Genomic DNA, 24,546 nt, shown 5'->3' with positions numbered 1-24,546 from the left:
TGCCAGCAGAGAACAAAAATCAAACATAGGATAAACCATTTGGGAAGGGAAGACAAGTGCTGAATAGAAGCTAGGACAGGGTTGTAAAAAAATTCACATCACATTCAGAGCCAAACCATGCACATAAGGGGTCTGATGTATAGTAGGTACTCAGTATATGTGATTTCTTTGGTGATCCTCTCTCTGAGAACACAAATTGATGTCACTTGTTCATGAGAACCTTGACACATGAAGAAGATGAGATTAAGCAGAGATTTTTAGGAACTGAGTTTTATCTACACAGTTAGATTTTATTGAGGCATTCCATTCAGTGTCTCATGTACTCCTGCTTGAGCAATACTGTCAAGATATGGATTAGAGAGACACTCAAAAAAGACACTGATAAAATGCCACCAGTAACAGTGGATGACACAGATGTGGTCTGTCATTTTGATGACTCAGACACTAGGTCCTAGAGGAACAGAAATTTGCTGAATCGAGAGATCTGTTTTATTGCCAAATTGGAAGTTAATAATATTAGTCAACCCAGAGAAAAAAATACAACTGAACTAGAACACATGCGCAGAGAACTTGACACATTCAGCTTGAAAACTTTAGAAAAGTATGATGAAGAGACTGTGAAGACCTGGAATAGGATGATCAGATCAGAGGACTGTGCTAATTTATAATATATGAAAAAGGAAAAAAGGTTGATACTTGTGGTTGAGTCTCTAAAAGAATTCACTATGGAGTAGGAGCTCATTTTTAAGTCAAAAAAAGAAAGAAGCTGGAAAGTTAAAAGGACTACTAAAATTTAGCCTTTTTTTTTTTTTTTTAAAGACTTAAATGTCAGATACTGGAATGACCTACAGAGGAGCAACTGATGAAGGGAAGGAAAATTTGTAATGATTAGCACAAAGCCACTGTTGAATGTAAGTATCAAGGGAAGGTTGAGTGAAAAGACCTAAAAGGCAACAAATCAGAGACTACAACTATCGTATTTTCAAAACTGTAATTAGGTATTACCAAATAAAGTAAATAACTCTTAAGTTAGAGTGCAAAATGAAAACACCTTATTGTTTTAAAGATGCAAAAGCAAGAAAATATAACATAAGCGTATCCACATTTTAAATAGTTGTTTGTGTGGTGGGTAAATGCCATTTAAAAACAGTTTCAATAGAAAAACGATTTATAAGTCAGTTTACAGAAGATCAAAAAAAAATCAATGTTTAATCCCAACTTTAACTATAAATAACTAAAAAGAAACATTGTCCTCCATCCTGTTTTTGCTTCAACATCTATGTCTTCTGCTCCTTGCCTTTTGGAGAAAACATTGCATTGTAAGGCTGCCGTCTTTTGGGACGAGGACAAGGATCAAGATCTTCCTTAATGTAACCTTAAAAACAAACGACAAATTTAGAAGACTGTATTTGCACCATGCTTCTCTTTCAGCATGTACTCACTAAAACTGTCTTATTTAATGCCTTCTAAGTTTACATGAGCCTGTGATTATTAGCTGTGTGATGTTAATGCATGATTTCACTACTCAGCATCAGTCTCCTCATTGATAGTAACAATAACCGCAAACATTTATCAAACGTATTATATACATTACCTCAGCTAATGCTCACATCCCTTTGAAGTAGCTTCCACTGTACCTACTTCACAGATGAGGTAATAGAGACCCAAGGAAGTTAAAGAACTTGCTCAAGTTCACAAGGCTATGACGGGGAAGAGCTGGGACCTTGCCCAAGATTGGTCTAACCCCCAGAACCAGAGTTCTTAAGTACTTTCCTAGTCTGCCTCCTACAGGTTGCAAATGGGAACAAATAGCTAAACAAGAACAGTCTGCTATTATGATAATTCCAGGTGCTTATCAAAAAGACTTTCTGCAGCAGCTACTTCTTTAGATGATGTGCCTGTGCCCCAGTACTCTTGAACTACCTAATTCTCCTAGTGTCTTGAGTCATGCGGTATGCTCTCAGCTATACCCTCTTAGGCCATGGTAGGCACACAATAACAGGCTCTATCCAGATTGTTTAATTCTATGTGAAGACCAGGCAGTGGCATCCGTCAAAAGGAACTTAATTTGGCTTGTTAATGGGGAAAGTGAAAATATGGTAATAGCTACAGGAGACTTGGCATCTTATGGAAAAACTATCTTACCACTAAATATCTGGGGCTTCAAAGCTGTATACATTCTCAAATCATATTAAATGTAAATGCTACACTTGAAGGAATTAGTTCCAGCAGCTTCCAAACAAAGGTCCTTTTCACTCAGATGTGGTTTATAAAGACCTAGCATCCTGGATAAGTGAGGTTTTAAAATCTAAAATTCAGACTAGTCACTTTAAAAAGATTCTCTTTTCTTTTTTTTTTTTAAAAAAAATTTTTTTTTTCAACGTTTATTTATTTTTGGGACAGAGAGAGACAGAGCATGAACGGCGGAGGGGCAGAGAGAGAGGGAGACACAGAATCGGAAACAGGCTCCAGGCTCTGAGCCATCAGCCCAGAGCCCGACGCGGGGCTCGAACTCACGGACCGCAAGATCGTGACCTGGCTGAAGTCGGACGCTTAACCGACTGCGCCACCCAGGCGCCCCAAGATTCTCTTTTCTTATAGGTAATTTTTAAAAATAACTTCGGACAATTCAAGTTGCCGGATTAAAAAAAAATTTTTTTTTAATGTTTATTCAGTTTTGAGAGACAGAGCACGAGTAGGGGAAGGATAGAGAGAGGGAGACACAGAATCTGAAGCAGGCTCCAGGCTCCAAGCTATCAGCACAGAGCCCAACACGGGGCTTGAACTCACGGAGCGCGATATTGTGACCTGAGCTAAAGTCGGACGCTTAACCGACTGAGCCACCCAGGCGCCCCAAGATTCTCTTTTTAACCATACCTTGCTGGCAGCTTTTATAATGTTATTATTTTATTAAAAGTCATTTTGATGATAGGATAAAAGAGAAATTTACTTTCTGAAATTTGAATGATAAACCAGGAGAAAGAATATACAACTATATTAAAGTGATTATACACAATCTCTGATTCCAGTGGCATTACTCAGAGTTTAAGTTAAAGTTAAGTCTTTTATCTTAGGAATTTGTTTTTATGTTACAGAACTAGCCCCTGAGCAGAAGGTAAAGAAAACCATGGGAAAAAAGTCTAATGTTTAGACTTGGGTATATACACTATTTCAAAAAAACTAATTCCAAAATATTATAACCTGTATTCTCACCTCTTTCCATACACGTCTGAGTGGAAGGAAAACCAACTTCCCAGAAATTCTCTGGTGTGTTGGGTGGAATGTAGCGGAATCGGTGTCTTGAGCAGGAAGCCAGCTTCTTTTCTCTTTCTTCTGCTGGAATATCTGCATAATACTGATAATAAAAACTGGTAAGTTTTTCACTTAGAAATAATACATGGACTATTATGCTTATTGATTATAAACTAGAAGCTAAGAAAGCTGTCAAAGTATTCAGCATGCTAGGGAACAACACTCACTGAAGACAGTATTAGTAATTAATACTAATAGCACTAATGCTGGTCTGTGAAATGTTCGCTCCACAAATGAGAAAAGGAGCTTGGAGCTTGTATCACAATGTGAACCAATATGATGCTTTTTTCATCAATAAAGTCTTATAATACAAAACCAAAAACAAAACCCGCCAGCTTAACTTTACAGTGTGCTTCGTGGCGTAGCCGATCTACATGGTGCAACGTCAACTTTGTTAGGCCAGCAACAAAACTGCACTTTGGCACTTTTCTCAGTTGTTATTCGGATATAACATGTATGTTTTGAAGTAATTTTCTTACTTAGGTTTTTACAAATACAAGTTCAGCTTTGAATGTTGCAGTCTTCAGGACTTCCCTGCTTAAACTATATTTTTCAATTAGGATCAAAGACATAATTATTTCTTGCAACTGCAACCCAAACAACTTGAACTTCATGAAAACAAGGTTAAAACTTGTATGTAAAAAACGTACAGGTCTTTCAAAAACAAAGCAGTAGTGTAAAGTGTAATAGAACACACGACAGGATCACACAATCCAGCCAATCCCACTTTATACTTGAGAAACTGAAAACCAAATTGGTGATTCTACTGGTGATATCATCTGTTGAAAGTGGCAGACTCAGGACTAGAACTTAAGACTGAAGTAAAGACTGTAAATACATTTTTCTTTTACACAAATTAAAGGCTTCTGAGTACTTCTGAAACAATTATTTTGGGGACTATCTTTTTCATCTTTCTCCCTGACAAGCCTTTGTTACCTGAGCTTGGACACTGGGGTGGGATGATCTTAGAGAATCACGGTTATCAATCAATTTACAGAAACATTGCCACCAAATTACAAACATACACAAAAGCACCAGTAGGCTGGTGTAGCTATAACACAGCAAGCAACTGGGAGGGTGGTGACCAAAATCAGAGAAGAAGTGGGGTGCCAGAGTTTGCTGTCCTTGATAAGAATGCTGGATCCCATCTAGTTCTTTGTGAGGTGGGAAGACATTTAAGCATTTCAGGTAGAGAAATGACAAGATTTAATTTTTATTCTAAAAAGATCACTAGGGAAAAAAGAAAAGACCATTCAATGTTGTGTTAAAAGTACACTGGGAAGACAGAAATTAAGGAGATGCCTGTCCTATCCAAGCCACCCTGTGCTGATGCTCTCAGGCCCAGCCCTGTCCTGCCCCGACACCCCACATTCCTGATTCTCTCTCCTCTCTGGCACACAGGCCAGGAACTGAAGCACCTAGTGCTGACATAAAAAAGACCTTTAATCCCAGGCATTTTCCCCACTGGGGGCAATAAAATCATTAACATCTCAAAAATACCTTGCTTTAAAAGAAAGAAACATTGTGAAGAGACAAGAACAAAGAAGAAAAATGGGGACAGAAGTATATGGGAATTCTCTGTACTTTCTGCTCAAGTTTGCTGTGAATCTAACACTGCTTTCTAAAAACTGTTGACTAGTTAAAACGAAACAACACAAGGAAAAAGCACTTAGAAGTTATTTCAATAGTCCAGGCGAGATGAAATGGTGCCTTCGTCCATGGGGTTAGCAGTGGTGACAGTAAGTGGGTGGAAATGGAATACACTTTGAAGGTAGAATTGATAGGATTTGCTGATAGATCTGTTACTGAGAAATGCAAGAAAAGAACAGAGGGTAACTATAAGAGCTTTGGTTTAAGCAGCTAGAAGAATGGACACACAAGAGACTCAAGTGAGGTTTGGGAATCAGAGGTGGAAATGGTTTGCTTTTGGCAGGCTGAAACTTGACATGATTATAATACCTCCACATGTGTATTACATATTCCACAGGTGGAAGACACACTGGGACACATTTAGGAACCGTATGCATATAGATAGTATTTAAATACACAGGACTGGTAATTTGACTCCTGGTTATGAGAGAGTAACAGGGAACAGACTTATCTCCTATCTTAAACAAGAAAAAAATTGGAATTAAATGTATGAGACAATAGTTTTTAGAGACTGAATAACAGCACAAGCAATGATTCCTGAAAGAAGGAAAGCAAATTCAGTGTTTCTAACACAAGAGCTTTTTTTCTTTCAACGTTTATTTATTTTTGGGACAGAGAGAGACAGAGCATGAACGGGGGAGGGGCAGAGAGAGAGGGAGACACAGAATCGGAAGCAGGCTCCAGGCTCCGAGCCATCAGCCCAGAGCCTGACGCGGGGCTCGAACTCACGGACCACGAGATTGTGACCTGGCTGAAGTCGGACGCTTAACCGACTGCGCCACCCAGGCGCCCCCAAGAGCTTTTTTTCTAACTGGTAGTGTAAGAGTTGTGGTTATAACTAAAAATTGGGGATTTGCATAGTACAGACCATGTTCTTTAGTTAAGAAATCATGATATGTTCAATTTGTGTTATGAAAACCCATGATATAGATTTTGCTTGCATTGCCAAACTGCCTTCCAAAATAGTGATCTCAATTTACACTCCCACTGGTAGTTAGAGCCTATTTCTCACCAAATGCTTACCTGCACTACAAGCTATCCATATATAACCTTAATCTGCTTGGTTATCAAATTTTCTAGCCCACAGCTGTTAAAAAGAAAATTTAAAGGGGGAACTAAATCGCTAGAGGCAGGCATCTAATACCTAACAGATAGCAAGGGAAGAAATTAAAGAAGCATGTTTCAAGAAAACACAGAACCTGCCTGAGAGATATCTGGTGACAGGAGGATTAGTACCACCTACTTCAATAGTCCAAGACAGACAATGTGTAAGAGGAAAACATACTTGTGCTATAAGGATGAAATAGAGCCTGTTCATCACAATTTGTTTAAGAAGGAATATTTGGGGAAAAAGTTAAGAGCTTATGGCCATACCACTTATTGAGAAAAAAACATGAATATATCTCATTTCCTGAGAGTGCTGGGGTAAGTAATAAACGTTAAAGTTTCCTGCTAAAATACCAAGGGGCGCCTGAGTGGCTCAGTCAGTTGGGCGTCTGACTTTGGCTCAGGTCATGATCTCACGGTTCGTGAGTTTGAATCCTGCGTCGGGATCTGTGCTGACAGCTGGAGCCTGCTTCGGATTCTGTGTCTCCCTCTCTCTCTCTGCCCCTCCCCCACTAGTGCTGTTTCTCAAATATAAATAAATGTAAAAAAAAATTTTTTTTAAATAAAATATCAGAAATATCCCCAAATAGTTTATATGTAAGAGCCTTTGCTGTAACATAACACCAGGAGAAAAAATTAAAACAAATGCAGATAAACACAGGAAAGAAAAATGGCACAAATGTCTTAAGCTGGTAAAAAAGAACTAGGGCTTAGGCTCCAGATTCACTTGATGAAAATTTTAGAGAAGTTGAGGGCTTTCATTTTCATCTATTTATATCTTTCAGGTCACGAGTATGCTCTTTAATTATTTATCCTGCTATTCCTGGCTCAAACTAGGCTTCTAGATTTTTATCTATGATTTTTAAATCATGCATTTATAATCTTAAAGCCATAGTAAAGAAAAAAAAAACCCGCCAGACAGTCTTTACATTAATACTTACAATTTCACATTCCTTACATGTGTGTCCAAGCAATTTTCTTCTCTCTTCTTTTTTCCGAACTACCTCAATATGAGGAAAATTTTGTAAGCTAGTCTCTCTGGGAGAAAAATGAATTAAATTTAAAAATTAATCCATTTGTTACTACAAAGATCTTTGGTTTAGATTTTTAATTAACAAAGGTGAAGGCCCAGAGGAGAAATAATCCCAAAACATTCACTCATTTTATTTGAAATGTTTATTCAGTATGTTAGAAAATGATTTTTTCATGCATTCTTCATTAAATACTTATTAGGTGCCTACTACTTGTCAGGTATTTTTATGTATATTGTTCTCTAACTGAAAAAATAGAACTATTACTTCCTATTTTTGCCTGAAAATTTGTCTGATTGGCTGAAAATAATACATAAAATAACTTAATTTAAAAAGGAATACTGTATTATTAAAGTCAGGAACTGGTATTCTATAACATAACCAAGAAAGAATAACTACCTCTGTTAACTCAGTTTTCTTAAAGAACCTGTATTTCTGGGCTAACCTACTCCCCTCAAAAAAAAGATTCATCTGTTTACATGTCATCTGTCATTTTCTCCAAAAATTTATTTTGCTGCCTACATTCACCCTGGATTCTTCAAAATGTTAGGAACAATTATTTGCCCTTGTCCTTAAATGGATCAGATCCTATTGAGAACTACTGGAAACCTAGGAAAGGTCAAAGCCACTGAGGTATTAATGAGGTATGGAGTGCTCTGGGAAGAAAAAGCACATTTTTTTTTTTAGCACAGAACTTTTTAATATACTTGTATCCTGCTTTAAGTTTTAAAGCCCAATATAGAAAAGTCCAAACTTCTAAAATAGGTAAATGATGCCTCAAGTGATGGTACATGTATTTGTTTATATTAAAGGCATCCCCAGTGAGCTTAAACAGTCTGACTCACAAAAACTAATTTCTAAAATGACTTGTTGGTAACATACCCACTTTGAGGTATTTTGATCCTAAGCCCCTCTACTTGGCAAGCACTTTCCGTCAAAAGAAAGCTTTAATCCCTCTATGTCAAAGTATGAGGTTATCGGTCCTTTGGGTCCTTAAACCCAAGAACTCTCAACCTTAGAGCAATCTGTAAATGAAAAGGACAGATAAGAATTGCTTTCTTTCAAACAGCTTATGGAATTTTAAAAGCTTATGTAGAGTACTTTCTGGCCATATCAGATCCTCTCCTCTGAGTATTGTCTATTCTGCTTCTATAGTGTGTTATAATGTTGCAGGGAATCTACTAGTAGACTGGCATCTGTAGCAGACCTTAAAGCATCACCTAAAAGATTACTAAGCTTCTTGTCCCTCATGCAACACAACCCACCTTCCCAGGGTTTGCTAGTATTGTCTGTGGGGAAAGAAACGATGCTGACTCCGAGACTTTCACCGTACCCATGCATCACACCCACCTCCTGCATTTCCAGCTATCTAATGGTTTCAGCATAAATAAAACTACTCATATTTATTTGAAATGACAGTTCTTCCTTTGCAATCCTACTTCAAGGAGTCTATCCCAAAGACACACAAAATTATGAAAAGAGAATGTACAATGTTATTCAATGCAGCATTCTGTTAGCATAACTGTAAACACCCCAAATACCCATTACTAAGGAATCAACTATGGTACCATCAATAAAGTACTATTATACTAAAAAAAGTAACTAAAAAAAGAAATGAAGAATATCACTATATGCTATTTTTATTTATTCATTTTAATGTTTTATTTTTGAGAGACAGAGTGTCAGTGGGAAGGGGCAGAGGGAGGGAGACACAGAATCCAAAGCAGGCTCCAGGTTCTGAGATGTCAGCACAGAGCCTGATGTGGGGCTTGAATTCAAGAACCGTGAGATCATGACCTGAGCCGAAGTTGGGCGCTTAACCGACTGAGCCACCCAGGTGCTCCCACTATATGCTATTATGAGTGATTTCTAGGATACATACTTAAATGAAAAAAGCAAAAGCAGAATAGAGAAAAGTATATATAGCATGCTACCATTTGTCTAAGGGGAAAGAGAATGATAATATATTTCTGTATAGATATTTACTTTTATTTTTTAAAATGGATTGAAAACCATAATTTTTTAACAAATGGGATAGGGAGCTAACAGGTAAAGGGGACAATGTTAGAAGCTAGACTTATCTGAATATACCTTGTCTGATACTGTGTACACAGTTTACATAACTTAAAAAAAGAATTAAAAATAAAAAGAAAAATACTTCCTAAAAAATTCAAAAGCAAAATAAAACAAACCTAGACAATGAGTTGGTGGTATACCTACACAAAAAATAATTATTCCAAATGGCTTTAAAATATGGTGACTGGACATTTATAATAGACATATTTTTTTCATTTTTAGAATTTATATTGTATGAAAAGATGGCAGATAACACGATACAGCTTAAGAACAAAAAAACCCACAAAGACATGTTAAGCCATTTTCATAAATCATATTATAGATGATTATTTATATTATTCTGAGACTGCTCTAAATATTAAAGAATAAAGTTAAAGAAGAAATTATGTTGGTAGCACTGAAAAGTGAAATTTTCAGGAAAGGGAAAGTAGATACAGATGTAAGAAGAGATTACATAAAAATCCTGTAGTTCTGAACCTGAAATGGAGCTATTGGTGTGAAAAAGTATAGTTATCGTAAAAAAACAAAATGAAACAAAAACCTTATTCCTAATTCTGTCCACCACCTAAAGATCTACAAACAATGACTAACTGTAGCAATGAGCAACACTAGTGGTTAGACTAAATTTGTTTTTCACTAAAAGAAACCAGGGCTCCTGAAAAAATGGCAGATTCCAGGGTTCTCTAGGAAGAGAGCCTAGAACACGATATATCATACCAGAAGCAAGCAAGCTAGGAAAGACTGGGGTAGTGCTCAAAGAGACTGGGGCCAAGATGTGGCAATACAATCTGAGTATAAATAAGTGTAAGAGACTGAAACACATGAAATATTTAAATCCATGAGTTCATAATGACACCACAAATAAAAACTCCCTAGTCATATTTGGGATGCTAGGGTACTATTTCTTTGGAGAACTGGTAAATAAAGGAAAAGAATTCAGCATTTAGCAATAAAACGACAGCTCTTATCTGTTAGAGTCTTACAGGTATCAATAAAAACTTATCTTAGCCTGTCAGATCTCTAAAATTCTCAACAGAAATCAAAATACAGGGGCGCCTGGCTGGCTCAGTCAGAGGAGCATGCAACTCTTGATCTTGGGGTCATGAGTTTGATCGAGACCCATATTAGGTATAGAGATTACTCACACACACACACAAAAAAAAACCTTAAGAAAAAAAGTATGGAGTGCGTGGGTAGCTCAGTCGGTTGAGCATCCAGCTCTTGATTTTGGCTCGGTCATAGTCTCACGGTTCAGGAGTTCAAGCCCCATGTTGGGTTATGCGCTGGCAGCACAGATCCTGCCTGGGATTCTCTCTCTCCTTCTCTCTCTGCTCCTCCCCTGCTTGTGCTTGCTCTTGCTCTCAAAATAAATAAATAAACATTTAAAAACACCATTAAAAAATGAAAGTATAAAATATACTTTGCAGGGGCGCCTGGGTGGCACAGTCGGTTAAGCGTCCGACTTCAGCCAGGTCAAGATCTCGTGGTCCGTGAGTTCGAGCCCCGTGTCAGGCTCTGGGGTGATGGCTCGGAGCCTGGAGCCTGTTTCCGATTCTGTGTCTCCCTCTCTCTCTGCCCCTCCCCCGTTCATGCTCTGTCTCTCTCTGTCCCAAAAATAAATAAAACGTTGAAAAAAAAATTTTTTTTTAAATATACTTTGCTTATTGAGGGATTCAATCTGCCAACATCATAACTTGAAGAAAAAAAGGCATAAAAATTCTTTTGAATTGAATTATTATGCCTAAATTCACTTCTAGAATGAATGGTACATGATTAAAAATTACAGAATTTGCCATCTTTGAATGAAAGTCACAAAGTAGCATTATGGTTCAAAATCAAGATGCTTAGTTTTTCTTTTATGGTTTAAAAATCCCCATGAAATAATTTTCAAGCACAACCTAAGGCCTGTCACCTAAAGTCCTATACTAAATAATAGTCATATAATTTAACAAATTGCTGGAGTTCAAATAAAGTCCACAATAAAACAGAATAAGAATTAAAATATTTGTTATAAAAAAGAAAATAACTATTACCATTTGTCAAAAAAATAGTGATATAAATTTCTTTATTTGTAGTATTTGTCATTTTTATGCTTAAGTCCTTCTTTTTTATGACCATAAAATGAATAAAATGTGCTCTATTTTAACCAAAGTAAGAACTTAACAGTTCAGAGGTACACTGACCAAGATAGTACCGTTGTACTTCCCGTCACATTGCTGGTATTAATCAGGACGAACTTACCTTTCATCATCTTTAAAATATGGCTCCACAAATGCTTTCTGTTTGACTTTATCTTGCTTATCACCATGAGCTGTAAACAAACACACATAAAGGAAAAGAATCAAGCATTTAATTATAACACAAACTGAATGCAGAACTGAGAAATAGCTTTTTTGGAACAAAAATAACCTATATCAAAACTTCCATTCTAATTGAATTTCCTTCTCTAGGCTCCTGGGCAATTTGTTTAAATTTCTGTAACTAATTTTTTGTTTCTTTTTCATCTGCATAATGATGAGGTGCTGACTATCTTGTTTACCTCAGAATTACTACAGATAAAAACTCGCACCTATAAAACTATTTTAGACTTAAAAACTATATATACAAGTACCTGTACACACGTGTAGATTGTATATAAAAGTATTTTAGACTTCAAAAGAACTACTTTGATGCTCATTTTCATTTGGTACCAAACACAATAACAAGGCAGCTTTTCATATGTTTCACTTATTAGTGCTGCTGATTTTTTTTTTTTTTAAATAAGCTCTTTGCCCAACACGGGGCTCAAACTCATGACCCTGAGATCAAAAGCTGCATGTTCCACCAACTGAGCCAATCAGATGCCCTAAGTCCTGATTTTTATAATGTGTCTTTGAGGTAGATTAAGTAGGAGACAGAGGTTAAAGAATTTTATCAGAAAATTGGAGATAAGAACTAAAGTTCATGGACCTGAATCCCAAGTTGTCTGGACCCAAACAGCCAACTGCTATGGTCTATTCAAATAGTCCAAATTTACCAAGCACTGTTCTAAGTTCTGGACATGCAATGTCCAACAAGAGAAACCAGGTCTCTTGTCCTCATGGAGTTTATACCACAGTGAGGGAAACAGACATTAAGTAGACAGTTAAGGCTTACCTGAGGAAGGACATGGAAAGTAGTAACTGATGAATAAAAAGAAGTCAGCCACAAGAAGCAGGAGTGGAGAATATTCTAGGTAAACGTCTTGCGATGGGAAAAAGTATGGGATATTATAAGAACTAATAAAAGGCCAGTGTGGTTGAGATTTAGCAAAGAAAGGTAAGTGTTAGGAAAGATGAGATTGAAGAGGTGGGCAAGTACCAGATCATGATGGGCCCTGGAGGCCAAAAGGAGTTTGAATTTTGTTGTGAATACAATAGAGTGCACTGAAGACTTTTGAAAAGAATCTACTTTATTACAGGCAACACACTGATTTTAAGTATACTAGGATTAATTCTGACAAACATACACCCCAGTGCAACTACCACCTAAATCAAGGCGTACATAGAACTTCCATCCCCCCTGGAAGTTTCCTCCTATTCCTTTGCTTCTCAAGCACAAGAATGTTCTCTGATGTTTCTCCTCCCCCACTATGGAGGGATGATTTCTACCACCACAGCTTAGTTATAACTGTTTTAGAACTCTGTATTAATGGAATTACATAGTATGTATTATTGTCCATCTTTTGGACTTTTTTAGCTCAACAGGTTTGGGCAATTCATTGTTGAGTATAGGACCCTCCTTTTTGTTGACAGATAGTATTCCATTATATGAGTTTACCACAATTCATAATCATCTGTTGATGGACATCTGGGTTGTCTCCAGTTTCGAGCTACTACAAATAGCACTGCTATGAACATTTCTGAACACAATCTTTTGTGAATGTGTTTTCATTTTTCTTGTCTATATACCTGGCAGTGGAATTGCTGGGTCATAGGGCGAATGTATACATAACTTTATAAGAAACTGACAAACCTCAATAAAGCTGTTAAAAAAATCTTGTTGAACTCTTTTCCACAGTACAATTTTATATCCCCACCAGCAAAGTATGAGAGTTCCAATTGTTCTTCACCTCTGCTAATGCTGGATATTATCAGACTTTAAAACCGTTTCAGTGGATGTGCAGTGGTATCTCAGCCCCTCATGTCCAATAATGTTGAGGACATTTACATGTGCTTACTGGACATCCAAATATCCTTTCAGTGAAGGTTTTTAAAAGTGAGAAGATAATGCAATCCAATTTACATTTAAAATAAATAGAGTTTTGTCAACTCTGAATTCTTTATGATACAGAGATGCTATGGGCTTCCTTCCTGTGGGGCATTCTGCAGTGATCCAAAGATTCTGATTCCTCTCATTTCAAGTGATCCTGTGGTGGTCACTTTGTGTTTTGTAAAACAAATGAACTTTCAATCTGTGAAAGAAAGACCTTTTAAGGTTGCGAACCCCAGAGGCCAGAGCTTGAAATGCTTCTTTTTTTCTTCTTTTTTCTAAAATGTTTGCTTATTTTTGAGAGAGTGAATTAGACGGGGGTTGGTGGTGGTGCCTGTACAGAGGATCTGAAGTGGGCTCTGAGCTGACAGCAGAGAGCCTGATGCAGGGCTCAAACTCACATGAACCATGAGATCATGACCTGAGCCAAAGGGATGCTTAAGGGACTGAGCCACCCAGGCGCCCCTAGGCTGCATTTTTTTAAAACTGATGGAAGCACAAAGAAAACATCATCAAGACAGACTACACAGCAGAAGGTGTTCTCATTTATAACCTTTGCACTAGACTAAAAGTTCTTTTTTACTTACAAGAAAATGAGACATTTAGCAAGAATTTTAACTTTCAATTCAGATTATCTGCTTAAGGGTTTCACTTATTCTTCTTTTGATTACTATCCTACATTATAAACTACTGTTTCTGATGAAAAGAATTTCTTTAATTTTTTTTTTTTAAGAGAGAGAGCGAGAGCATGAATGGGGCAGGGGCAGAGGGAGAGAGAATCTTAAGCAGGGGCAATGCTTATTAGCATGGAGCCCAACGCGGGGCTCTATCTCATGACCTGAAATCATGACCTGAGCTGAATTCAGGAATCAAATACTCAACCGACTAAACCACCCAGGCATCCCTAATAAAAAGAGTTTTAAGGGGCACCTGGGTGGCTCAGTCAGTTAAGCATCTGACTTCGGCTCAGGTCATGATCTCGTGGTCTGTGAGTTTGAGCCCCGCATCAGGCTCTGTGCTGACAGCTCAGAGCCTGGAGCCTGCTTCAGATTGTGTCTCCCTCCCTCTCCCTCCCTCTCTCTCTCTCTCTCTCTCTCTCTCTCTCTTTCTGCCCCTCCCCCACTCATGCTATGTCTCTCTCTCTCTCTCAAAAATAAATAAACATTAAAAAAAAAAAGAATTCTAAAAAGACACTGATACATGTAGCTACATTATTTTGTCTGGGAAGGTAAAGCATTCAAACAAAGTTAGTCTGAATTTTCTGTAAAACTTTCTCCTTCCACTCTATTACAATGATTAACTTATTACTTAATAAAGAACCTTTTCAAAACTTTTACAAACATTATGCATAAGTTATATAAAGAAATTCATAGTATTCAATCAATTTCTTAGTTTTGATGAATACTTTATGGTCATATGTTAACATAAGGGGAAACTGAATGAAAGGTACAGGGAATCCTCTGAAGTATTTTTTCTAACACTTTTATTGGTCTGCAACTATCTCAAAAGAAAACTATCTAAAAGAAACTTATACAAGAAATAGGAAATTTTAGGGCCACCTGGATGGCTCAATCAGTTAAACGTCCAACTTCAGCTTAGGTCATGATCTCGTGGTTTGAGCCCCACATCGGGCTCTGTGTTAACAGCTCAGAACCTGGAGCCTGCTTCAGATTCTGTGTCTCCCTCTCTCTCTGCCCCTCCTCTGCTTGTGTTCTTTCTCTCTCTCTCTCAAAAAATAAATAAACATTAAAAAAAAAGAAATATGAAATTTTAATTAATTTAATTGTTAATTTTAATTGTTAATACATACCTCATACATACATACATATATACCTACCTACCTCATCAAGCTTGGTGACTTAATTTACTGAACTTAGTATAATTGAGAAGCCATAATTAGAAAGAAAATAGCCTTACTGTTTGGTTTCTTTGTGGTAGTCGACAATTCCTCTTCTTCAGCCGCTGCCTGGGGAAAGCTATCTGCCAAACAGGATTCATATTCTTCATGTGTTGTCCGATCAAACATATCTTCCAAGCTATCATTCATTTTTCTTTCTCCATCTATGTAAAAGAGCTTTGGCTTAGGGCAACAAGCAAGCTTTTTGCTTTCCACGTAGACCAATATGAAACTTATAGTAACTGCCACAAGATAAACTGGTCTCCGATGTACACGAGGCAACAATAAATCCCCAAGCCTAGGTAGTTACTGTATTTACAAAGACTTTATGTTAGGGCTTTAAATGTCCTTTGCTCATACGCAGAGAATGCTTTTTGTTGTTGTCATTACAAACATTAAAAAACTTTTTCTAGGGGCGCCTGGGTGGCTCAGTTGGTTAAGTGGCCGACTTCGGCTCAGGTCATGATCTCATGGTCCATGAGTTCGAGCCCCGCGTCGGGCTCTGTGCTGACAGCTCGGAGCCTGGAGCCTGTTTCAGATTCTGTGTCTCCCTCTCTCTGACCCTCCCCCGTTCATGCTCTGTCTCTCTCTGTCTCAAAAATAAATAAACGTTAAAAAAAAAAATTTTTTTTCTATTAGTCCATGTATAATTCATACTGCACTAAAATAAGTCCTATCAAAAAACTGTGAGGAATAGAAAATGCATCAGAATGATGAAAAATATGAAGCTTAATAAATAAGATATGTATAAATAGTGGACATTCAAATCTATACAACCTTGCTCATCTGCTTAATTTTATGCCACCATTAACACTTGGCAATTTAGTATTAATAAAAGGAACAAATTCCTTATTTGATATGCTAAGGGCTAAATTCATCTTCAGAGTACTAACAACATTTCTCACTATATAATCACATTTTGAAAAACAGCAGTTTACTAAAAAACAGAAATAGATCCAGTTGGCCAACAAACATGATAGAGCAGAAGCCTGCCAACATTACTCTCTATAAAATAACTACAACTTCCCTAATCCATGGTGCTGCAGCACCCTTACCCTGTTTTATCTTTCTCCACAACTTATCATCTATCATACCCCACATTTGATTGTTTCCCCTTAAATTAGAAGGCATGTTCCATGAAGTAGGTACTTTTGTTCTGTTTATTCATTATTTCCAGTTTCTGAAACACTTCCCTTTATAGAACTGCAGCTCTGTATTTACTGAATGAGTAAACAATTTGTTTTTTTACATTGAGGATCAAATTTGTAAGTAATATGCAACTTCTACGTGCCAGGCAGTGTGCTAGGTATCCCAAGTATTCTGTATATACTGCTAGTAAATCACAATGTTAAGTCACTACTTTATGGGTTTTTTTTAACGTTTAAAAATCTTGGTAAGTAATCTCCACATCCATCATGTGGCTGAAACTCACAACCCTGAGATTAAAAGTCACATGCTCTACCGACTGAGCCAGCCAGGCACCCCCCCTAGTTTATGTTGGTGGTCTGACTTTTTTTTTTTTTTAAGTAGGGCTCCATGCACAACATGGGGCTTGAACTCACAACCCTAAGAGTGAAAGTCGCATGCTCTACTAACTGAACCATACCTGTTGGTCTGATTTCTGACTTGAAATACTTGAAAACATAGATTATAGATTATATCCTCATTAATTTTCCTGGACCACAGAAACTACGAAAGCTAAGAATATGACTGTTGTGTTTTAATCCCTAAGTTATCAGAGTGATTTATTATATAGCAATAGTATGCACAATATCTATGTAGCCAAAAGTATCTCCACTCATTAGTTCAAATTCTAAACTTACTTCCACATGATTCTTGCTTCAAACATATTTGGGAAACTATCATATTCTTTGAAGTGACCCGATACATTTGAAGCCACAGTAGTCATATTTTAGTTTTGCCTTTTTTCTTTTTTTTTCAATAATATTAGGAGCTGGTACCAGAACAAAGTAATCTTAAAAGCAAAGTACCTTCTGAAGAAGAAAGTTACCTTAGTGTCGTTCACTATAAAAGGACAATGAATCACTGTTAAAGGTTTTTTTCTGTTTATAGGTACTGTCCTCTCAATGTAGGCAGCTAGCTATTTGGTCATGTAGTTACTCATTCCTAAAGAACAAAGAATTAAGGCACAGACTACTACAATTTTTTCTCACTTACTGCAGTTAGGGCAGCAAGAGATAAAGTGTTTCAAAAAAAAAAAAGCAAAGACAAGACTGGCTTCAGCCCTGGGCAGGTAGACTAAAGAATATTCAGAAGAAGATAGGGAATGTACATATAGTCTGAATGTCCTCAGTTTCTAACAGCTGATCACTGGAGAGTGTCCTTGCTTTTGGCACTGCATCCCCCGTGGCAGGTCCTAACCCCTTAATACATAAGGGTGTAAGTGACACTATTCCTGGTCTAGTTGCTCTCATGCCATACACATCTGTAGTTAGGAGTGTTGCTAAGGTGGTGCCAACCAAAATCCTTCCATTGTTCCCACCTCTTTTGGAAAATCAAGGCTCTAGATGAAGACTTAAGTTCTTACAAAAGGCTGTAGACCCCTAATTTGGCCAAATCCCCTTTTCTGCAGAAGCAAAATATGGCAGAGTAGCTCAGTATATACACCATTATTCTTAGTTAACTGCTAATTTGCAAATCTATACAAATACTTCTCAGTAGACTCTCCCCTTTTTACCCTATAAATTACTCTGGAAATTCATATTTCTGAAACACGACTCTCAAGATTCCCTTTTACAAAATAGATCTAATTACCAGAGATCAGCAAATTTTTTCTTAAAGGGTCAGACAGGAAATATTTTAGGCCTGAGGGCCCAATAAGGTCTGCAGCTACTACTCTACTCTGCTATGGTACCATGCAAGCAGCCATAGGCAATACATAAACAAAATAACTGAGGCTGTGTTCCAATAAATCTTTATTTATAAAACAGGCAGCTGACTATGGTTTGCTGAACCTTGGAAACAATTTAAATTTTTTCTGGAAAAAAAAATGTTTTGGCTAAAGATTTTTTTCCCTTGAAATACTGAAAGTGAGCTTTACTAAGAAAAATCTAATATTATTAAAAGATGAAAAAAACCTGGTTTATGGTGAAGAGGTCACTTGTGGTCATCAATGTAATGGTATGACTATAAACTTCCCTCCACATTTTTATTAAATTAAAAAAAAAATCAAATCTTACTTGGACTTTTCTCTCCCTTTTGTTCTTGCTTCTTCATTTTTAGAAGCACCGTTTCACTAACCAATGTGCAGTCCGTGTCCACTGTCTCTCCTCCTGCTAATCGTGACTGACTGCCATCCTAAATATTTAAAAATTCAAAAATTTTAACAATTATCCTGCATGGCCTTATATTTATGTTTTTAAAATTTTGGTATAATATACACACCATGAAATTGACCATTTTAACCATATTTTAAGTGTATACTTCAGCATTAAGTTATATTTATTTTTACCCTTTAGGAATATACATAGATTTATACATATATGCCTGTGAAGTATTTTAGCTTCAACGTACAAGCATCTTCTCTCAAGCCTATGAAAAGAAAGCCTGCTGCCAAGGGAAGGGAGAGGTACGCTCCACTGAACTCCCTGAACCTCTCCTCCCTTCCTCTCCAGCCTGCCTCACAGGAACGAACATCAGCGTACACAAAGAACAATTTATACTGCAGCAGCAGTGAAATAGTTCAGGAATATGCTACCAAGTGAAAAAGAATTTCTTAAACTACACAGAACCTAAATACAAGCCAAAAGAGTTATTATCAAAAGCATCATAAAGTTAGAAGAAAAAGCATTTTTCTTAGTTTTCTGAATGAGTAAATGCAGGTTTTAAGCAGTATGTAATCGATTATGTTACGGTCACAGAGTGAGTTAGGAGAGGAAGGTAACTAACAACTTACTAGAATAACCACATGTGCTTTGGTTTTATTTTCTAACTTACCTTTGTATCTATTACAGTAATATCCATTTTATATTGAGAAAGGTCTGCTCCTGGATCTATGCTCCACTGGTTATTTTCAAAGGGTACATCTTCAATAAGGAGAAAAAAATAGAATTAAAAATGGATTTTAAAAATTCTTAAACCATTATGGGATCCACAAGTGGGAGAAAGGATTTGAAAATCATATATCTGCTAAAGAGACTATCTAGGACATAGAGAATATAAAGAAGTCTTACAACTCAATAATAAGAAAAATACTCCAATTGAAAATGAGCAAAGGATCTGAACAGACAATCCTTTCAAAGAAGATATACAAATGACCAAAAAGCACACGATAAGATGTTCTACAGCATTAGCCAGCAGGGAAAGGCAAATCATAACCACTATGAGATACTACTTCACATGCAGTAGGATGGCTAGAGTAAAAAAACGGATAATAACAAGCATTGGTGAGAATGTGGAGAGTGGGAACCTCATGTGCTAGTAGCCACTTTGGAAAGCAGATGGTTCCTCAAAAGGTTAAACAGAGTTAGCATATGGCCCAACAATTCTTCTCCTATGTAACTCAAGAAAAATGAAAAGATACATCTACATAAAACTGTAAGTCAACAGCTATGCTCATACCAGCATTATTTGTAATAATGAAAAAAATGAAAGTAAAATTAAGTCACAAAAGATCATATATTATATGATTCCATTTATATGAAAACTCCAGAGTAGGCAAATCTATAGAGACAGAGGGTAGATTAGTGGTTGCCTAGGATTGGGGAAAAGGGGAGGAATGCAGAATGATTGGTAATGGGTATTGTTCTTTATTTAGAAAAAATTTTTAACTTAAGTATAATTAACATACACTGTTACATTAGTTTCAGCTGTGCAATATGATTCCGCAACTCTATACACTTCTCAGCGCTCATAAGATAAGCATACTCTTAATCCCCTTCATCTATTTCACTCATCCCCCACCCCTCTCCTCCCCTCTGGCTACCATCAGTTTGATCTCTGTGTTTAAGAGTCTTTTGGTTTTGCCTCTTCTGTTTGTTTTACTTCTTAAATTCTACATATAAGAAATCATATGGTATTTGTCTTTCTCTGACTTATTTCACTTAGCATTATACCAAGTCCATCCATGTTGTTGCAAATGGCAAGATCTCGTTCTTTTTTATGGCTGAATAATATTCTACTGTACATACATAACCACATCTTTTTTATCTATTATTTATGGATACTTGGATTGCTTTCATATCGACTATGGTAAATAATAATATAATAAACATAGGGGTGCATAGACCTTTTAGAATTAGTATTTTTATTTCTTTTAAGTAAATAAATACCCAGTAGTGGAAATATTGGATCATATGGTAATTCTATTTTTAATTTTTTGAGGAACCTCCATACCATTTTCCAAAATAGCTGTACCTGTGGAGAAAAGGGAACCCTCTTGCACTGTTGGCGGGAATGCAAACTGGTGAAGCCGCTCTGGAAAACAGCGTGGAGGTTCCTCAAAAAATTAAAAATAGATCTACCCTATGACCCAGCAATAGCACTGCTAGGAATTTACCCAAGGGATACAGGAGTGCTGATGCATAGGGGCACTTGTACCCCAATGTTTATAGCAGCACTTTCAACAATAGCCCAATTATGGAAAGAGCCTAAATGTCCATCAACTGACGAATGGTAAAGAAGATGTGGTTTATATATACAATGGAATACTACTTGGAAATGAGAAAGAATGAAATATGGTCTTTTGTAGCAATGTGGATGGAACTGGAGAGTGTTATGCTAAGTGAAATAAGTCAGGCAGAAAAAGACAGATACCATGTTTTCACTCATATGTGGATCCTGAGAAACTTAACAGAAGACCATGGGGGAGGGGAAGGGGGGAAAAAGGATACAGAGAGGGAGGGAAGCAAACCATAAGAGACTCTTAAATACTGAGAACAAACTGAGGGTTGATGGGGGTGGGGGAGAGGGGAAAGTGGGTGATGGGCATTGAGGAGGGCACCTGTTGGGATGAGCACTGGGTATGGTATGGAAACCAATTTGACAATAAATTGTGTGTGTGTGTGTGTGTGTGTGTGTGTATACATATATATACATATATACATATGTATATATATACATATATATACATATATACATATGTATATATATACACACACACACACACACACACGCACATATATATGTATATATATATATAAAGAAATTCGCTAGAAAAAGTAATCTTTACCTTGAGCTCTTGTTTTCCTTCTGAAAAGTATGTGTAGTTAATTTTTGTGAAAGGCCCTTTCCATTTTATTTTACAAATAAAAGATGTGCTAATTAAAAAAAAACAACAAAAAAACAAAACAAAACAAAGTGTACCAATTTGCATTCCTACCAATAGTGCACGAGGGTTCCTTTTGCTCCATGTCTTTGCCAGTACTTGTTATTTCTTATGTTTTTTATTTTAGCCATTCTAACAGGTATAAAGTGATATCTCATTGTGGTTTTAATTTGCATTTCCCTGATGGTTAGTGATACTGAACATCTTTTCATGGGTCTGTTGGTGATCCATATGCCTTCTTGAAAAAGCTGTCTACTCAGGTCCTCTGCCCCTCACCTTTTATTTTAGAGAGAGAGAGACAATCTCAAGCAGGCTCCACACTTGGTGCAGAGTCTGATGTGGGGCTTGATCCCCCGACCCTGCGATCATGACCTGAGCTGAAATCAAGAGTTGGATGCTCAACCGAGTGAGCCACCCTGGCACCCCTCTCTGCCCATTTTTAAACTGAATTATTTGCTTTTTTTGGTGTTGAGCTGTGTGAGTTCTTCACACATTTTGCATATTAACTTAATGGGTAGTGTTCTTTCTGAGGTGATGAAAATGTTCTAAACTTAGACTACAATGACAGCTGCACAACTCTGTGAAGATATACAATAAATGAACTGTACACTTGAATGAGTGATTTTTGTATCAAAAATTGTTTTAAAAGTTAAAACTGTAACACTGTGTAGTTTTCAATGAATGTGGGCATACATGATAACTACATAAAGCACAGCCACGGAACACAAAGTGGCAAAATTAACTTTAAGTAGATTGAGAAAGATTACGCAGGTATACTATAATCCCTAGAGCAACCATGAACAAAAAACCCAAAATCAAAAATGTAAAAGAAAATCAGAAGTGAGAGTGAAAAAAGGTTTTTCATATAGAAACTGAAACTTTCTGAAAAAACAAAGCATTTTAGTTGGAAGAACAACTAAAGAATGTGCTTCAAGAAAAAAAGAAAATAAACCCAGAATGAAGGAAACACTTTGCAAAGAAGAATAAAAGAAAAAATACTGCATATGAAGTACAGAAAAATTTTGTAGCCAAAAAACAAAAAAAGACTCCCTTAAAAACACAGCAAAATTATGAAAAAATTAACATACTTATTAATTAAAAGCAAAGAAAAGATTTTCTAATAAGAAGCTTAAAAAACCCCACATTAATAGATATATACATATGGACAGGCTACCTATGGAGTGAGGAACAAAGTTTGGATGATGAAAATTCTACTTTATGTATTTTAAAATTCCATACAGTTTAAAATTCTTAAAGCTTTTGTAAAGAAAATAAGAAATAACATGGAAGAGGTAAATCCACGAAATCACATATAAAAGTAGGTATTAAAGACAATTACTCAATTCATTTTTTCAAAAAGCATGAGAGCAGGAAAATCGTATGTAAAATGAAACCAATGAGAATCATCCCATAAACACAAATATGCAGGAAGAAATAACATTTTCTCCCAAACAATTCAATATATCCAAAGAATGTATATACTATAACACTCAAAGTCATTACAAAAGAATGGAAATACTTTTTTTTTTAATTTTTTTTTAGTGTTTTTTAATTTATTTTTGAGACAGAGAGAGACAGAGCAGGAGCAGGGGAGGGGCAGAGAGAGAGGGAGACACAGAATCCCAAGCAGGCTCCAGGCTCTGAGCTGTCAGCACAGAGCCCGATGCAGGGCTCAAACTCACAAACTGCGAGATCATGACCTGAGCCAAAGTCGGACACTTAACCGACTGAGCCACCCAGATGCCCCAATACTTTTTTTTTTTGAAAATATTATTTACAGTATACATACCTTGACTGTTTTGTACAGACTTTGTTTTAGCAACTCTACATGGATTTAACTGAAGAACAGATGTAAGTTCACATGCTCCATGGACTGACCTGCCTATTTTTACTGGCTCATGAGAATCAGCTCCCTAAAACAGGAAGAATTATTAGCATCTAGATAAAATCACAAACAACTCTTTTAATAAAAATACTTGAACATTTGACACTAACCTTCACATCATCAAAAAGATTGTCTGTCTCTAAACTTTCATGCGGACGTAGAGGGATTTTAAAGATGGGATTTTCTTCCTTGATTTGTAGTGGTGTTTTATTATCTGGAGATGATTTACCCAAGGACTGGAGGACGCACGCCTGTAAACAGGGATCCTCTGGGGAATCTCTGGTTAATATACAGCTCCCACTTAAGGTCTTTCGGCTTGAGGAAGAGCCCTTGGGAATGGGCTTCAGGGCCTCATAGAGAGTCACTTGCCTAAATCTGACTTTAGAGGTCTCACTTCCTTGGCTTTTCTCTTGACGCTGAATAGCTGAAAATCGATCAGACAGATCCAGAGGTTTATCCATCACATAGTCTCCATTCACGGAAGAATGACTATCCAGTAAAAAAGGAAAAGCATTTTCTTTATCAAAAGAGGCCTGAGGGTAGCTTCCTTCATCTTCACTTTCTTCCTCAATTTTCTTCCTTTTGGATGTTCTGCCTCCCAGTGATTTCAGTGGCACTGCATGTTTATCAGTGACAGCATCTTTAATGTGATCAAAACTATCCTGTTCACTTTTGGGTTCATTTATATTTTTATTTATAAGCATCTGTTTATTTGAAGATGACAGGCTAATGATCTTGTTCACTTCAGACCCAAGATTATGCTGTGTGAAAAGGGCACTATCTTCAGATTTTGAAGTTGTTTTTCCTAGTCTAGAATTAGAAGTGTTGTTGAAGGGTGCTGTTTTCAAAAGGTTTTTTTTCCCAGTCTCTAAGAGAGAAGGGGACAAACTTGTATTCAAACCTAAACTGCGTTTCACATTAGAGGTAGCTCCAAATACAGGAGATGATACCCGAGTAGTTAACTCTTCCTGAGGAGTCTTTGAATTAGAATCTGAAAACCTGAAAAAATAAAGAGTGGTAAAAAGAAATAGGGTAAAAGTTAAAAGACAAGCATATGAGAAAACTTACACTA

At 36.7% G+C, this 24,546-nt stretch overlaps 1 protein-coding gene across 3 annotated transcripts in view; it reads right to left on the bottom strand.

Moving 5' to 3' along the window:
* Window positions 1–269: 269 nt before the first annotated feature.
* The window catches only part of RBBP8 (RB binding protein 8, endonuclease), a 111,907-nt gene continuing 87,630 nt past the window's right edge, over window positions 270–24,546 (bottom strand). For all 3 annotated transcript variants that reach the window (XM_043558446.1, XM_043558447.1, XM_043558445.1), the window contains 9 exons: window positions 23,585–24,473; window positions 23,379–23,502; window positions 19,261–19,349; window positions 18,504–18,621; window positions 15,324–15,467; window positions 11,418–11,487; window positions 7,011–7,107; window positions 3,214–3,355; window positions 270–1,375 (listed from right to left, as the gene is read on the bottom strand). In XM_043558446.1, coding sequence (XP_043414381.1) covers window positions 1,278–1,375; window positions 3,214–3,355; window positions 7,011–7,107; window positions 11,418–11,487; window positions 15,324–15,467; window positions 18,504–18,621; window positions 19,261–19,349; window positions 23,379–23,502; window positions 23,585–24,473 — 1,771 coding nt within the window. In that variant the 3' untranslated portion in view covers window positions 270–1,277. The remainder of the gene's footprint in view (window positions 1,376–3,213; window positions 3,356–7,010; window positions 7,108–11,417; window positions 11,488–15,323; window positions 15,468–18,503; window positions 18,622–19,260; window positions 19,350–23,378; window positions 23,503–23,584; window positions 24,474–24,546) is intronic.

Source organism: Prionailurus bengalensis, chromosome D3, assembly GCF_016509475.1.
Source record: "Prionailurus bengalensis isolate Pbe53 chromosome D3, Fcat_Pben_1.1_paternal_pri, whole genome shotgun sequence".
In the NCBI taxonomy this organism is placed as follows: domain Eukaryota; kingdom Metazoa; phylum Chordata; class Mammalia; order Carnivora; family Felidae; genus Prionailurus; species Prionailurus bengalensis.
The sequence above is the reverse complement of the archived record's forward strand: the minus strand, read 5'-3'. Positions and strand labels throughout refer to the sequence as shown.